General features: G+C 42.8%; 1 protein-coding gene across 2 annotated transcripts in view; it reads left to right on the top strand.

Moving 5' to 3' along the window:
• zmp:0000001082 (integrin alpha-D) overlaps positions 1-11,263 on the top strand; it is a 29,977-nt gene extending 18,714 nt beyond the window's left edge. Inside the window, exons 15-31 of one of the 2 annotated variants that reach the window (XM_061725101.1) lie at positions 1,567-1,697; positions 1,841-1,998; positions 2,079-2,245; positions 2,365-2,481; positions 4,258-4,328; positions 4,418-4,559; positions 5,473-5,571; positions 6,458-6,537; positions 6,673-6,756; positions 6,849-6,924; positions 7,015-7,122; positions 8,075-8,116; positions 8,196-8,318; positions 8,396-8,509; positions 8,598-8,660; positions 8,756-8,866; positions 10,423-11,263. In XM_061725101.1, coding sequence (XP_061581085.1) covers positions 1,567-1,697; positions 1,841-1,998; positions 2,079-2,245; positions 2,365-2,481; positions 4,258-4,328; positions 4,418-4,559; positions 5,473-5,571; positions 6,458-6,537; positions 6,673-6,756; positions 6,849-6,924; positions 7,015-7,122; positions 8,075-8,116; positions 8,196-8,318; positions 8,396-8,509; positions 8,598-8,660; positions 8,756-8,866; positions 10,423-10,602 — 1,866 coding nt within the window. In that variant the 3' untranslated portion in view covers positions 10,603-11,263. The remainder of the gene's footprint in view (positions 1-1,566; positions 1,698-1,840; positions 1,999-2,078; positions 2,246-2,364; positions 2,482-4,257; positions 4,329-4,417; positions 4,560-5,472; positions 5,572-6,457; positions 6,538-6,672; positions 6,757-6,848; positions 6,925-7,014; positions 7,123-8,074; positions 8,117-8,195; positions 8,319-8,395; positions 8,510-8,597; positions 8,661-8,755; positions 8,867-10,422) is intronic. The other variant, XM_061725110.1, reaches the window with a different exon arrangement.
• The last annotated feature ends 5,981 nt before the right edge of the window (positions 11,264-17,244 follow it).

The raw sequence follows: 17,244 nt of genomic DNA, 5'->3' as shown, positions 1-17,244 counted from the left end.
TAAAATGTAGAAAAATGAGCAATGTACAAGAGAAAAAAATAGTAAACACAAAAAAACGGATAATATTACATGTGCAAAAATACATGAGGTATTTAGCAGGCAAAGGTTATTGCACTTTCAAAGAGACAGGTTATTGCACTCGGGTGGCTACAGTTTCTTATTGTACAGTCTGATGGCTGTGGGGATGAAGGACCTGCGGTAGCGTTCCTTCTTGCAGCGCGGGTGGAGCAGTCTTTGGCTGAAGGAGCTGCTGATGCTCCCACAGTGTCATGTAGGGGGTGAGAGGGTTATTCATGATGGAGTTCAGCTTGACCAGCATCCTCCTCTCACCCACCTCCTCAGCAGAGTCCAGATTCAACCAAGAACCGGGCCAGCCCTCCTGACCAGTCGGTTCAGTCTCTTCCTGTCTCTCTCCGAGCTCCCGCAGCTCCAGCAGACCACTGCAAAGAAGATAGCAGACGCTACCACAGAGTCAGAAAAAGTCCTTAGGAGCTCCCTGCACACACCGAAGGACCTCAGTCTCCTCAGCAGGTGGAGTCGACTCTGGCCCTTCTTGTACAGGGCGTCGGTGTTGTGTGACCAGTCCAGTTTGTTGTTGAGGTGAACACCCAGGTACTTGTACTCCTCCACCGTCTCAATGTCCAGCCCCTGGATGTTCACCGGTGCAAGAGGCAGAGGGTTCCTGCCGAAGTCGATCACCACCTCCTTCGTCTTGCTGGTGTTGATTCGCAGATGGTTCCGGAGACGAAGTCGGCGATGACCCCCCTGTACTCCAGATCGTCCCCCCTGGACACGCGTCCCACGATGGCGGAGTCATCAGAGAACTTCTGGAGATGACAGGAGTCCGTGTTGTGGTGGAAGTCAGATGTATAAAGTGTGAAGAGGAATGGAGCGAGCACTGTACCCTGCGGGCCCCCCGTGCTGCAGACCACCACTTCACACACACAGTTGCGGAGCCTCACGTACTGTTGCCTGTTGGTGAGGTAGTCGATGGTCCATGCAGCCAGGTGACAGTCCACTCCTGCTTCCTCCAGCTTTCCCCTGAACAGTGATGGCTGGATGGTGTTAAAAGCACTGGAGAAGTCAAAGAACCTGACTCTCACAGTGCTGCCGGCGCTTTCCAGATGCGCGAGTGACCTGTGCATCAGGTAGATGACAGCATCATCCACACCCATGCCAGGCCGGTACACGAACTGCAGGGGGTCCATCACATCAACCACCTGCTGTCTCAGGTGGCCGAGTAGAATCCTCTCCATAGTTTTTTTTAAAGGATGGGATCAAACATGAAGCCACCTGTACACCGGGCAGCTTGACGGATCCATCTGCTGCTGAGTGGAGCAGACGTGTTTTATTTTTACACGTTTGGCCGTAAATCCAGGCTGAAATGTCCCTCTCTGAGTGTTGCTGCAGGCCGTGTGCATGCTTTCATAGCCTCATTACACCAACTTGTGATGACGGCTTCCGGCATTGGGAACCTTTGATTTTGAATATGCAGCATTTGTCCATCTACCTACTCAAAGGTGCACAAAGCAAACATTTTAATTGTGATGTGTGATGTCATTCCAGAGAGTCATGGGGGAGAAATTTAGACCCAATATGAGATTCTTTGGACAAGCGATTGATGGACACATTGACCTGGGAGACGATGGGCTCCCCGACATCGTGGTTGGCTCACAGGGCGCTGCCGTGGTTTTAAGGTAGGAATTCTGAAATTATTAACACGCAGGAACCCAAAGCTAAACTTTACACATTGCTTTACTTTCATGGACAGTTTTGGAAAAGAAAGCTAAAGGATTTAAGCTCACAGCAACTGAAAACACTTCCACTCGTTGACTTTCAGGTCCAGGCCCGTCTTCAACGTCTCGGCTCGCCTGTCATTTCAACCGCAGGAGATTAGCACTGAGAAAATCGACTGCCTGGGTAGCTCAAGTGAAAATTTACCCATGGTTAACCTGACACTCTGCTTTGAAATGGAGGAGGCAACGAAAAGCAAAGGAGGTAGGGCGACTCATAACTATGTAATGGTTAAAACAGCTGCTGGTAGTATATTGTTCAAATCGTGCTTCGTGCTTTTGCAGGGGCCGCGAGCTCGGGACTGAACATCACGTACACACTCAGCATCGACCCCATGAGACAAACACATCGAGGTTTATTCAGTCGCACTGACAGGAAAGCCAAGAACCTCACGTCCACCCACAATCTGATCAATAAAGAAACCTGTTTCACCTATTCCACCTACATGCCGGTATGATAATCGATCAGTTTCATGTCAGACTCAAGAAGTGATCCATTTCTGCTTCCCCCTTCTGATTGAACATTTCCTCACACTTGTGCAAATATCTCTTCCTGTTCCTTGTTTTGCAGAAATGTGTGAAAGACACGTTATCCCCCATAAACATCAGATTAACCTTTTCCCAACCTGACAGTGAGAACGCGAGGGCCAGCCTGAACACGGACAGCAGGAGGCACGCCCTGGTGGAGGTACGGACGTCCACGTCACACGGGTTTGGGTCCTCTAAATGCACTTTTAGAAAATAATTTCTTTTTTGGGGGGGCAAAAGTGGCATTTTTTTTCTTTTTTATCGAGCCTGAGGAAGAAAAATAGACCAAAAGGCTTCTTTCGTCAGCCGTGGCTGAGGTCTTGAGTTTAACCCAGCTATGCACTCACAGTGAAACAAAAGGGGAGGAAATGGAAATAATCAGTCGGTGTGGGCTCGTGGTTACAGCTTGTGATGACCCAGGTTCAAGTGCCCCGTTGGAAACCACCGAGGTGAACCACTACGGGCCCACGAGTGCGGCCCTGAACCCTGTCTGACCTGGGCACTGGAAAAATATCAGCCCACGGCTTCTACTCCAACTAACCAGGGGTTACAAACACAGAACTAGTTTCAGTGCGTTTTGTGAGATGTATTCTGACAAAAAAGATTATAAAAGTTCAGTTTAAGCAAGAGTCTCAATCATTTCTTAACTAGGAGGAGACATGTGATTAACCCTGCATATTAATGTTGTTACCATCAACCAACGTCCTATCTGGGTTCATCTGTGGGAAACTCTGAATTTATTGTGCATTCCTTATTCACCAGGATCACTACACAGAAGCACACTCGTGCCCCAAGATGATAACGTTAATGATAATACCCAACGGGACAGCAGCGGGCCTATTATCTTCTGATTGTCTTGCAACAGCATTTCCCAGATTACCAGGTCCAGCTCCCTCACAGTGACCAGTTGGTCTCCCATTATTATCACGCTGCACTCTGTGAATCTGCGTTTAAACTGGTGCATCAGGATTCCTACTATCCTGGAGCCTCGATACTCTGGAGGAACCCGGTGATGTAACACATGACAAAAGTGGGGAAAGTGATAAACACCTACTAAAAACAAAAGTGGAGGCTCAAACAACAGAAGAAGTAGTATGTTCTGGAAATGGGAAATGAGCACAGGCCCTGTGACTGACAGTCAGATGTGTAATTTCACAACAACATACAGATTGTTTTTGGTTTCAGATATTTGAAAAAGCATCACTTTGGTTGGTCTTTGGTTGACCCATGCATCATAATGTTCCATCCATATGAAGCAGACACATAACAAAGAATACTTGATGAATGACTTAAAGTGCTGCTTAGGAACCCAAACGGATGAGAAGAACCCGGGACATGCCCGGGACGAGCCAGACGAGGAACACAGCGAACCACCAGGCTAAAAGAGCCACTTGTTAGAGGGACCTGGGTTAGTTTTCTGGCACCTCAAGCGTTGGCGCATGTCTCCTTTAACAGGAACCGCCCCCCAACGAGATCCTCGTGAACCTCTATGGTTCCAGGACGAGTCTCTTTGACGCGATTGCTGAGTGGGACTGAACAAATATTAGCAAGTCAAGCATCCAACAAATAATGCTTTTGCTGCTGTCTGTGTTTCAGGATGCCGTTAATGTTTGGGACAGGTCATGATTATTTGAAAAGTTACGTCTCTGTTAGTTTGTCCTTTCTACTCAAAGCTTAAACTTCTGACTTTATATTTATAAAGTTGTTGATGACCTGTCCTTCATTGTACATCACAGATTGATCAGCATCTGGAAGAGTGACAGAAGATTAGTTTCTGCTTATTCTGACAGGCATTTTTTAGTTAATTGTAACCAACTGGGGGGGTCATAAATATGTGGGAGGAAACAGCACTCCACTGGCTATTTCATTAAATGTTGAAGAATTCAATCTAAAATAAAATGCTGATATCTATGTTTTTTTTTTTTTTTTTTTACAGGTTCCATTTCAAAAACATTGTAAAAAGAATGACACTTGTATCGCAGAACTAGAGGTGGATTTCAGTTTCATGTAAGTTTCTGTGACGGGCACAGCACCGCCGTTTTATGACTAAAATCACATGTCGGACTGAAACTGACAGGAAATCTGACTTCCTGCAGATCTTCAACGTTGGTGGTGAAGGAAAACAACTACTTCAACGTGTCTATAAGTCTGAACAACCACGGCGACGACTCGTACAACACCAGCCTGACCATGTTCTATCCCCCGGGCCTTTCCTTCTCCAGGATGATCCTTTCAAAGGTCAATACACACACATTATCCGAGGTGTCTTCAGTATTCACATTCATTACTCAGGTAGAAGTATAGATACTAGAGTTTAAAAATACTCCTGTAGAAGTTGAAGTATCAACTCAAGTTTTTTACTCAAGTAAAAGTATAAAAGTACTGGTTTCAAAACTACTTAAAGTATAAAAGTAAAAGTAATGTAAGGGGGGAAAAAGCCATTAAGGACAAAAGCCATTGAAAATGAATGTATCTTAGTATAATGCAAATATATTAAAGAAGCATTTATGTGTACTATTGAGCATTAACATGTGTTTCAGAGAGCAGGAGATATGATGACTAGTTGCCTATAAGTATTGTAATGGTGTAAAAAGTCAAACTTCAGAGGCATGTTATCATTTATCCTAACCTTTATTGGAATGTACATCCAAGTTTAGTTGCAGGAATCTGAGGGAACGGATGTAAGAACAAAACTGGACAAGAACATCTGAAACAACCACAACCAAATTCACTCTATCCGGATGGAGCAATTTAACTGGATAGTTTTTATTTAAAGGCCGAAATGAAATAGAGTAACGAGGCTGTTTTTAAAATGTAAGGAGTAAAAAGTACAGATAATTGCATGAAAATGTAAGGAGTAAAAGTAAAAAGTCGTCTGAAAAATAATTACTCCAGTGAAGTATAGATAACCAAAATTTCTACTTAAGTAAGGTAACAAAGTATTTGTACTTTGTTACTTGACACCTCTGCACATTCTTTTCTGTGCCACCTAAAGTCTGCAGGAAACATGTCAGACTGTTGAGGAGCTCAGTTTCAGGAAGGATGTGTGAATATATACGATCGGGGAGACGTTTAACCGACAAACCTTATGTGACAGAAACATGACGTACCCGTGAGCCTATGAAGTCATAAGTTGTTCCTCCTCCTTCAGGCCAGTAGACCAACGCTGCACGGCTGCAACGACCTGGAGGGAGTGAGCAACCAGACCGTGTGTGGAGTCAGTCTTCCCGTGTACCGCAGCAGATCCTTCGTAAGTGAACCTGTTAACACACACCAGGGTCGTTCAGCACTGAGCAGAGCTGGTAGAGCAGCCAAACATTGTACTCAAGTAAAAGTACTGTTACTTCAGAATAAAATGACTCCAGTAGAAGTAAAAAGTAGTCATCCAAATAATTACTTGAGTAAAATTAAAAAATACTTGGTGAAAAAACTACTACTAAAAGTACTGAGTAATTGTTGAGTAACGTCTGATTTATTTTTTTAACACAACCATTCAAACAGACAAAAGTACAAAATAATCATCTTCAGGCAAATTAAATCAATAAAATAATAAAATAAATTAAAATTAATAAAAAATAGCTTAAATTAAAATAATCTTAAAGTAAATTCAAGTACTTAATAAATAATAAAATAAATAAAATAACAGAAAGCAAAAGTAGCACAAAATTTCAAGCCTTTGTACTTTTCTTTTTAACCAGGCAGAACTAGAACAAGCCCATGAACTCATAGAAACTCTGTGTGTGTTTGAGTCTGTGTAAATGTGACAAAACATGCAAAAACAAACATTTTTCCCAAAGAATCTCCCAGTGATGTCATGAGATTGACGCATACGTGGATAAAAGGGATAAAAGAAAAGTAACAGCTCAACGTAGCCTAATGTAGCGGAGTAAGAGGAACAGTTTCTTCTTCACAAATCTACTCAAGTAAAAGTAAAAAGTATAGTGATTCAAAACTACTCCTAAAAGTACAACATTTCCCAAAACTAACTCAAGTAAATGTAAGGAGTAAATGTAACTGGTTACTACCACCTCTGGCACTGACACCTTCACATCAGCAGCCTTTGCTAATGTTCCACTCAGACAGTCTCCGTTTATGTCTGAATTAAAGATAACACCACTGTCTCTCGCTCCTTGAAGGTGACATTCACGTCTTCTTTCCACATCTTGCATAAGAGTGAGTGGAATGACACGATGACGATGACCGTCACTGGACAGAGGTACACGAGGGGCTTTTCAAACAACCCAAACACAGAATAAAGCCGATGACTTCCTCTTCACTGCAACTCCATTTCCAAACCAGTTGGGAGGCTGTGACATGTAAAGATAATAACTACTGTCTTTTGAACCCCCAGCGATAATTTGAACTCCAGCATCCCGATCCCGTCTATGACCAAAAGCATCCCGGTGCAGTTTGAAGTGAACATGGCCTCAGCTGTGTGAGTGGCTCGTAACTTACATCTGCTTCATTGGATCACGGGAAATATAACGGAGCCCAGAAATGAGCTGTACCGTGTTGTGGTTTTTCCAGGACAGAAGGCAGCGTCACGTATCTGAACTTCACGTTGGATGATCCCGCCCCTAAGAACATGAGCACTGCTTTCAGGGTAAACCACTGGAATGACCGGCCGTCACATCCTTCTGAAAGTGTGTTTAGTAACTTAGATGTCTGTGTCTCGTGTCCCCCCCACTTACAGATAGATAATACTGGGTTTAAAGATTTCCCCGTCAGCGTGTCCCTGGTCTTCCCCATCAAACTGGAACATGGCTTGGAAGTGAACGACTATCAAGTCCTTGTCCAACCGGTAATCTGCCGAGAGTCACTTCACACTATGGGCCTGATTTACTAAGATCCTAAATAAAGAGTACTAAATTGCGTGTGCACTGAAAAAGTTTGCATATGCTGTTGTTGTGTGTTTTGCGGGTGATCAACTAAGAATGCTTGCGCAATTGATAACAGGTGCAAACCGCAGTATTTAAATGAGGTGTTGCGTGTCTTACGGTTTGCGCCATGGAGAGTCTGGATGGAAAGCAGGATATAGTCGCAAGCGCAAAATGAAATTTGACGAGTTGGAGTTAGAGATATTAGTGGAAGAGGCAAATAAACACATTCATGAACTACAGCAAATACATTTAAACATTACCAAAAGAAACGCAATATGGGAGAAAATCTGCGATAGAATAAATGCAGTTGGTAACACAAAAAGAACGGCAGATGAGGTTTAAAGAAGGTGGCAAGATATAAGGTGAAGAACTAAAGAAAAAGTGGCCTTTAATAAAACTTCGGCAAAGACTCTCTCTCTGCGTATTCTTTGATTTTGGCGATGTCGCCTCCTTGCCACAATAACAGCAGCCATCGGTGCGTAATGCTGGGCAGATTAGCACCTTCCTTTCGAACGTATTAAATACAGACGCAATCACAATCCCCGCAATAACTTTCAGGCTTGGTAAATCTCATTGCGCGTGGTAAATGGACCTATTTGCATTTTCCCCTCCCAGTATTTAGCGCTTTCTGGCGGGTACGCCCCATATTGATTATTCATCAGGGAAAAAGTACTAAATGGACAGCGTGTGCTATTTTGCTCATTTTAGAGGCGCAGTCCTCTTTGCACGCTGTTAGTAGATCAGCTTGCACTTTGGTTTGCGGGTGATGTCAAGTTTGCACACGTTTTTACGCACGCAAACCTTTAGTAAATCAGGCCCTATGAGTCTAATCACGAGTCCTTCATGAGATTCTTTTCACTTTTCTTTGTTCAGAATGAAACTCAGTGCTCAAGCAGGCCCGCCCAGAAGTCTGAGGTAGGACAAACAGATCTGAAATATAAACATCATAGCTGAAGATGTCATTAAATCAGAAAAACCTCCTGCTTTGTTTCAGAACTGCTCGGCAGAACGCTGCGTGCACGTGGAGTGTAACACTTTCAACCTGAGAAGTTATACGGCCGTCGAGTTTTGGTTGGTGTCAAAAGTGCAGTTCAAAGGCCTAAAAGAGCGTGCAGGGGTACGTACGGCAGCGACGCGGGGCGGCGTACACTACACACCAACCACGCTGTTAACCAGCATGCTCTTCTCCTGCAGAGGATTGGCTTTTTCCAGCGATACACCGGAGAGAGCAGAGAGGTTAGAATGAAGAGCTACATAAAAGTTGACTTCGACAAGCAAAAATACGTGCTGGGTTCCCATAAAAAAGAGGTATGTTGACACTCGACCAGAGTAATTCCTTTTCACTGGGTTTTAGGGTTTTCTAACTGACCTCATTTATCCTGCCTATCATACATAGAAAGAAGACCCTAAGAAAGAGGCAGCTGACCTGCGGAAATACAGCGACCCAACAATAAAATCGGTACACACAAATACTGCTCGATATGTGTTTGGCTAGGGAAGATCCTCAAACAGATAATCAATCACTGTCACGGTCTGTGTCTCCTCCGCTAACAGAGTGAAGCTCGTGTCGAGTACATATTCCCGCCACAAAAATGGCTGATTGTTCTAACTGGAACTGTGCTAGGATTCCTGCTTCTGCTCATCATCATAATCATCATGTTCAAGGTGAAACCTCCAGAAACTCCACACATGAAACTCAAAACCCAATCTGAGGAAGCTGGAACAACATGACGAGGCACTTTGTGAACCTAATATACTCTAAACCTATGTTGGCATTACAGAAATACAACAAACAAACTACTAATACTATGCTGATGTCAACAGGCAGTTATAATGATAATCTGGACATGTGTGGACGACAGTCGACACATCTGACCTCTGAGGTTTGTGGGATGGACCGTCTCACAGTAGAAATGTTAGATGGATCAGTTCCGTTTAGTTTTTATTTATAATCTATTACCAGTACTCGAGTTGTAAAAAAAAAAAAATCAGGGGGGATGGTGGATTTTATCATATGGGGACAGATAATTTGTGCTGATTACAAATAATATAATATATTACAAATAATAGCAGTGACCAAAACAGCTGCAGAAATACTGCAGGAATGACATAGCAGCAGTTAAATGCAGCCTTCTGTAAGCTTTAAATATCCACTGGGCTTACATCAAATACATCAAAACACAACAATAAAAAACACTTTTCTGAACTTATCAATATGACTCTGTCCTTCACAGGATAAATAAAATGGATCACTGCAAAAACTCAAAATCTTAACAAGAATATTTGTCTTATTTCTAGTTAAAATGTTTCATTTTAGTTAAAAAATCTCATTACACTTAAAACAAGACTCATCACTGGAAAAAACAACAATTTTCTGAAAAATCTGCCAGTGGAACAAGATTTTTTTGCTTGTAATAAGAAGATAAATCTTGTCCCACTGGCAGATTTTTCTACTTATTTCAAGTGAAAATTTACATGAAACAGGTGAAAATTGTCACATTTTTCTGGTGTTATTTTTCTGGTGATGACTCTAAATGTTGAAATAGCAGTAAAACCACATTCATTGATGAAATGACATAAGGGATGGAAAGGGGGGATGGCAGTTTTACAGGGGGGATGATTTGGACCGTTTTTATTTCTGGGGGGGATGTCATCCCCCCTCATCCCCCCTCAACTCCAGTACTGGCTATTACAAGAAAAACTGTCTCAAGGCACTTTTCAGAGACCCAGCAGGCTCTGGGATTTCAATTTATATTGAACAAAAGCATGTCTGGCCCGGCTGGCGGCCTTAACGAAACATCTTTTTCCAAGGAATTGTTCAAGAAACTGCAGAACAATGTTTTCACATGACAAAAACGAGGCTGTAGAAGACGGTGCATCTCCTGGAGGGGTCACCCCCCCCCCCCCCGAAACATGTGTACAGGAAGACAGAATAACAACGCTTCACTGCGTGTCATGGTCCAGGCCTGAAAGCTTTCAAAGAGGAGAAATAGAAAACGCTATAAACTGGTAAAATGTTTCTGTCCAGACTTGTTTTCGGACGCGTTACCAGCCTTAGTTTGTACTTTAAAAGCTGATGAGAAAACTACATCAGCAGTTCCAGCTTTTTCTGATTTGGGGTCATACGACTTGAGTTTTAATTCCACTCAAGTAATCGACTATATTTCCAACACAAATGTTAATGTTGGTATTCAACGTCCTGATTGTTCCGGTTTCATCAGCTGGGTTGCTTCAAGAGGAAAACGCTGGAGGAGTTCGAGGAGGAGTTCGAGGAGGAGCACGCATCCCATGAAGGGGCCCCAGCCAGTGGGGCGGCCGCTAAGTCTGAGATGGATGAAGAATCTGATGAACCCACGGAGGAGGAAGCATTCATGGATACCAAGACCAACGGCAGCTTTTAGCCCGCTCACTGGGATCTTGCGTAACTTGCTCGGTGCACAAAGGCTCAGAAGCAGCAAAACTACAGTCTGACATTGAGGAGAATAAACGTGTTAGGTGTCTCTCATCAAGTGTCGTTGCTACTGAAGGAGCAGGTAAATCACAGATGGAGTAGAGAAGAAAAAAAATCTGGTTTATCCATTCATATTTTTCAGGTCCTCGCACATACATTTCTAATTTAAGGTATTTAAAAACTCAAAAACTTACTTTGATGCAAATTCACTTTGACCTTAAAGTCAACTGCTGCACATTTTTTAGACTTGAATTAAACTAATTTATGCTTCGTCGACTCGATGGCACCACGATGCAGAGCAGCGCCCCCTTCTGCGTCGCTACCACAGATTGTGTAAAACCAGAGGTGTCAAAAGTATTCACATTCATTACTCAGGTAGAAGTATAGATACCAGAGTTTAAAAATACTCCTGTAGAAGTTGAAGTATCAACTCAAGTTTTTTACTCAAGTAAAAGTATAAAAGTACTGGTTTCAAAACTACTTAAAGTATAAAAGTAAAAGTAATGTAAGGGGGAAAAAGCCATTAAGGACAAAAGCCATTGAAAATGAATGCATCTTAGTATAATGCAAATATATTAAAGAACCATATATGTGTACTATTGAGCATTAACATGTGTTTCAGAGAGCAGCAGATATGATGACTAGTTGCCTATAAGTATTGTAATGGTGCAAAAAGTCAAACTTCAGAGGCATGTTATCATTTATCCTAACCTTTATTGGAATGTACATCCAAGTTTAGTTGCAGGAATCTGAGGGAACGGATGTAAGAACAAAACTGGACAAGAACATCTGAAACAACCACAACCAAATTCTCTCTATCCGGATGGAGCAATTTAACTGGATAATTTTTGTTTAAAGGCCAAAATGAAATAGAGTAACAAGGCTGTTTGTAAAATGTAAGGAGTAAAAAGTACAGATAATTGTGTGAAAATGTAAGGAGTAAAAGTAAAAAGTCGTCAGATAAATAATTACTCCAGTGAAGTATAGATAACCAAAATTTCTACTTAAGTAAGGTAACGAAGTATTTGTACTTCGTTACTTGACACCTCTGTGTAAAACAAGGGAGGAATAATTAGGTCACGTGACCCTCTGGTTTCTGAAGCCCGTTTTAAAACCTTCCTTCTTTCTTCCACCACATGAGGCGTTATTTAAATATCTATCTGTGGGCAATCCCAGATAGCAAAAGATGTTAAATCAATGTTGAATTATGGTCACAAGAGTTGATTTTTGGTTAAGGTCCATGATTGACGGTGGATCAACCATCAATCAATCATACAATTCTAATGCCAACGTGTTATCAATGTTGAATCAACATATTCTATTTGTCACTGACCAGGCTTCACCATGGCTTCAACATGGATTCAATGTTTCTGCCTAACCATAATTCAATGTTGATTCACTCATATTTTGCTATCAGGGATGATTTAACCTTAGAAATGAAGACCAGGCCATGTTTTCTTTTGTATATTTTATGTATTGTGTAAGAAAGTGTGAAGTGTAAAACAGGAGGATTTTCCCTTTGAAACTATCAGTTTGTAAGTATCTTAGCATATTGATGAAGCAGCAGAGAGGAGACCCGGCAGAGCCGGTTCAGTCGCATGTACAGACCTCTCTCTCTTCTGCCTGGAGCTGTATTCATATTCCTGAAAGTTTTTTATCTTAATTGGTAAACGTCTTATTATTTGTACAATGGTGTGTACAGGACTGTCTCAGAAAATTAGAATATTGTGATAAAGTTCTTTATTTTCTGTAATGCAATTAAAAAAACAAAAATGTCATACATTCTGGATTCATTACAAATCAACTGAAATATTGCATGATTTTTATTTCAAACCATTTAGTGAAGTGATCTGCTTTATTTCACCTTTGAAAGATCACACCTGCGTGAAGAACTGGTGATTGTGTTGGATTTTGAGTATCTGTTCATAACGTAGCAAATATGGACAGATCCCTCTGGTATTTTAAAAATATTAAAGACAATATATTCTCCTTCACTGTATTTTGTATTCTATCATGACATTTAAATTATAACAGCAGACCGCCGTCCACTTCTACTGGCACCAAAGTGTAGTTTCCGGCTTTTCTAGGCTTAGTCCTTATTATCCTTGTAAAGCATATTTCCTTCATTTAGTTTATATCAATATTTATCCAAACTGTTTTACTTTCAAGTTGTGGTTTTTGTTTTTTTCTTGCGCTGGAAACGTTGATGTTTTAGAAACAGCCTGTAGCATCGCTCACTGGTGACATCTAGTGGTCACAGGGATGTAATGATTGGAAATAACATTATAATAACTTAAAACTTAAAAATATTTTAAATTACTCATCAAAAACATGTTTTCATACATAATGTTTTTTTCCTGATATACTGATGCCCAGGGATGAACCTCCGGGTGAAGAGGATCTTTTATTATTGGGAGATGCAATAACATATTTCTATATAGTGGTAAAAAGGTACAATTGTGAGTGATGAGTTTCATTGTTGTTATTTGTATGTGTTTATTAAAATATTATAACTGCATGAGCTGGCATGAGCATGAAAAAAAAGATTAATACGCAAAAACAAGCCACAATGTCAATGTTGGCTACAAGTGAAGGTTTTTGTTCTGCTTTGCAGGACTGAACTTATTTTTTACTTTTGTCAGAACAGTTTTGAAACAGACTACGCAGACATTTGGCTGTAATTTTGTCACATGTCTTTTTTTTTTTAAATCACGGTTCTTGGCAGGGTTTTGAGACATCTCAACTCTGAGGTATTGAAAAAGTTCAGAAATCTGCGTTTCTACTGACGGTAGACTCACATCAGCCTGAATTTGCAGATGTGTATAAATGCAGGCTGGATTTCTGTCATATCTGAACTGCAGTCAGGCCAGCTGACAGTCCTGCCGGGGCCCCAGACAAAATAATCTAAGATGGCCCCCCTACGCCCGGATCTCTCCTTCTCCCTCTTCCTCTCCTCTCTCTCTGCTCTTCAGGTTTTTATACAAGCTAATGGACGTTAACATTAGAGCTAGCCAGTTAGGTTAAGTTACAAGGTTGGTAAATGTTGGCTGCGCTGTTTCTTACCTTGCTCTACGCTGACTTTATTAATTCCAGCTTCACCGTCACCACCTTTTTAAAATATTTGTGTAGAGAATCTCTGAGGCCTCTATTTTCTTCTTCTCTTTTTCTCTTTTCTCTTCTTTTCTGAGCACCGGACTTGTGCTGACCGGACATTTTGACCATTCTAATGGTTGAATTAAATGATAACATCAAATTTTGATCAGCGGCCAAACCATTTTTGTGTTGGGGGTTCCTGACCACAAGGACAATTAGGAAGAAAACAAATACGCTTTTATGTAACTCAAATACTACATATTTTTTCCACAAATAGGCATATTTTGAAACATTTTGAAAAATTATTCCATAATTTAATGAGAATAATAAAAAAAAAAAAGTATATATATATTTTATTTTATTTTTTTCAGTTCTGGGGCCCCCCCCCACCCTGGGCCCGGGACAACAGACCCGTTTGTCCCCCCCTGTCGGCGGGCGTGACTGCAGTTGTAGTGTTTTAGGTGGCAGAATTTTTGCATTTTTACCTGGACAGCACACTCAGTGTGCTCTCACTTGTAGAGTAAAGCTCAAGCATCCCCTTGTATTATATATTTCCCACATAAAAAAAGCCAACACCTCAGCTGCATCCAGAGTTGCTGCTGCACGGTCTTCGTTCCACCTCAGCAGTCCGTCCACCAGGAACGCCTGAAAGTACTTGGTGCTAGCAGACGACCCTAAGAGAGACATTTGTTTGAATCAAAATCAGGTTCAAGCTCGTATGGAATTAGAAAAAAAATGATTTGAATGGATTAACATTTTTTCTTTTTCCTGACGGCGACCGCTCCGGCGAAATGTCTGTATCTGCTGGACAAACAGGCGCACCGCAAAAACAAACTGAGGAGGGGAAGCAATTCCACATGGAAAACCTTCAGAAATGTGCATCTCTTTCAGATACGTGGACCCGGAAAACAACTAGACGACGAACCTGCCAAAAATCTCTCCTCTCTGAATAATAAAGGCCCAAAAATAAACAAGCTCGACCTTCCACTAAGTCATTCTGGTCATTTGGGTTTGTCGCCTTCCTAAATGTCCTTTGTGTTTTGGCTACTTACTCCAGTTATTTCTTTAGAAATAAAAGTATTCCCTGAAGTTTTTTCAATATAACGTTATCTGTTCCAGTCATATATTTAACAATCATTTAAGTGGATAATCAAACTGTCAAAAAAAAAGAATCAATTGTAACTGTTTACCAAATAAATAACAAACGTGCTCTCAATCTGTGTATCTTGTTTTTTTCTGAGCAATAATTTAACAAGGAAGGAAACAAAGCTTCAAAGTTGAAAAAGTAACGAGCCATATTTAATCATACAAAACATACTATAAGCAAATTATAAAATACATTTATATTTAAAATAAAAACCTATTTTTGGGGGGCTTTCATCTCCTCCTTCCACTCTACCACAGACTTGCCACCAACAGCAGCCATGGATGGTTACGCTCAGCAGCAGGTCCTGCTGAAGAGCAGTTTTTTTCCACTGTGCTGAGGAACATGGTGTCTGATGTGCAGCCGTTGAGCCTCAAAAACCTGGTCTCGGGGAGATAATCCACAATCCAGGAGACCAGAAATCTCAAGTTTCTCTGTGCCTTTTTTCCATTCCTGCCCCGATAAGGCCTTTCAGTCGAGCAAATTATGGAGTTTTAAATCTGTTTTCCTAAAACCAGCTAAATTGTTTCAAATGATGTTGCATAGCCTTGTGGAGAAGCCCCTGTCATGAACATGTGAGCCATTGCCTGCTCACACTTGGGACGCTGCAGTGTGGTAGTATACCATGTAGGCTACTGTGGCAATTGTTGTGATGGAACCTGATCACCCCGGATCTGTTGATCCAGCTGAAAAATGGCGACATACGGGTTAAATTAAATGTTCAAATTTTATAAAAACAAAGACATCAAAAAGGTTTTTTATATCACATTGTTATAATTGATACCAACATTTATCTTTTAAGACCTCACTCACTCATCTTCTCCCGCTTTATCCGTTACCGGGTCGCGGGGGCAGCAGCCTCAGCAGGGATGCCCAGACTTCCCCTCACCCCAGATACTTCCTCCAGCTCTTCCGGGGGGAGTCCGAGGCGTTCCCAGGCCAGCCGAGAGACATAGTCTCTCCAGCGTGTCCTGGGTCTTCCCTGGGGTCTCCTCCCGGTGGGACATGCCTGGAACACCTCCCTAGGGAGGAGGGACATGCCTGGAACACCTCCCTAGGGAGGCGTCCAGGAGGCATCCGGTACAGATGCCCAAGCCACCTCAGCTGACTCCTCTCAATGTGAAGGAGCAGCGGCTCGACTCCGAGCTCCTCCCGGGTGACCGAACTCCTCACCCTATCTCTAAGGGAGCGTCCAGCCACCCTGCGGAGGAAACTCATCTCGGCCGCTTGTATCCGCGATCTTGTCCTTTCGGTCACTACCCAAAGTTCGTGACCATAGGTGAGGGTAGGGGCGTAGATTGACCGGTAAATCGAGAGCTTCGCCTTTCGACTCAGCTCCCTCTTCACCACGACGGTCCAGTACATCGACCGCATTACTGCGGACGCTGCACCGATCCGCCTGTCAATCTCACGCTCCATTGTTCCCTCACTCGTGAACAAGATCCCGAGATACTTGAACTCCTCCACCTGAGGCAGGACTTCTCCACCCACCCGGAGAAGGCATGCCACCCTTTTCCGGTCGAGAACCATGGCCTCGGTCTTGGAGGTGCTGATTCTCATCCCTGCCGCGTCGCACTCGGCCGCAAACCGCCCCAGCACATGCTGGAGGGTCTGATGAAGCCAACAGGACAACATCATCATCCCGGTCTGATGAAGCCAACAGGACAACATCATCTGCAAAAAGCAGAGATGAAATCCTGAGGTTCCCAAACCGGATCCCCTCCGGCCCCTGGCTGCGCCTAGAAATCCTGTCCATAAAAATTATGAACAGGACCGGTGACAAAGGGCAGCCCTGCCGGAGTCCAACATGCACCGGGAACAAGTCTGACTTACTGCCGGCAATGCGAACCAGACTCCTGCTTCGATCATACAGAGACCGGACAGCCCTTAGTAGAGGGCCCCGGACCCCATACTCACTCACTTTTAAGACCTACATATCTTAATAGCCAGGGTTCCCTTTAAAGCTGCATCCAGTGATTCAGCGACCTGCTCTCTCAGTCGTCTCTACGTTTCCAGAGGACGGTCCAGTGCTTTAGGGGGGCGGTGTCTCGGGTTCAGGTGAGGTAAAGGCAGCGTTAACCGCTAGGATGTGCTGCTGTCAGCTGCAGCAGGAAACCCCCAACACTGGACAACCCAACACTTCAGCTGCAGAGTAACTGGAGGAACCACGCAACACGGGGAGAACATGCAAACTCCACACAGAAAGACCTGCCGGGCCTGGGAGTTGAACCGGGAACCTTCTTGCTGTCTGGGAGTTGAACCGGGAACCTTCTTGCTGTCTGGGAGTTGAACCGGGAACCTTCTTGCTGTGAGGCAGCAGTGCTCACCACCAAGCCACCGCGCTGCCCAGAGTTA

This window comes from Cololabis saira, chromosome 1, assembly GCF_033807715.1.
Source record: "Cololabis saira isolate AMF1-May2022 chromosome 1, fColSai1.1, whole genome shotgun sequence".
Taxonomy (NCBI): Eukaryota; Metazoa; Chordata; class Actinopteri; order Beloniformes; family Belonidae; genus Cololabis; species Cololabis saira.
The sequence above is the reverse complement of the archived record's forward strand: the minus strand, read 5'-3'. Positions and strand labels throughout refer to the sequence as shown.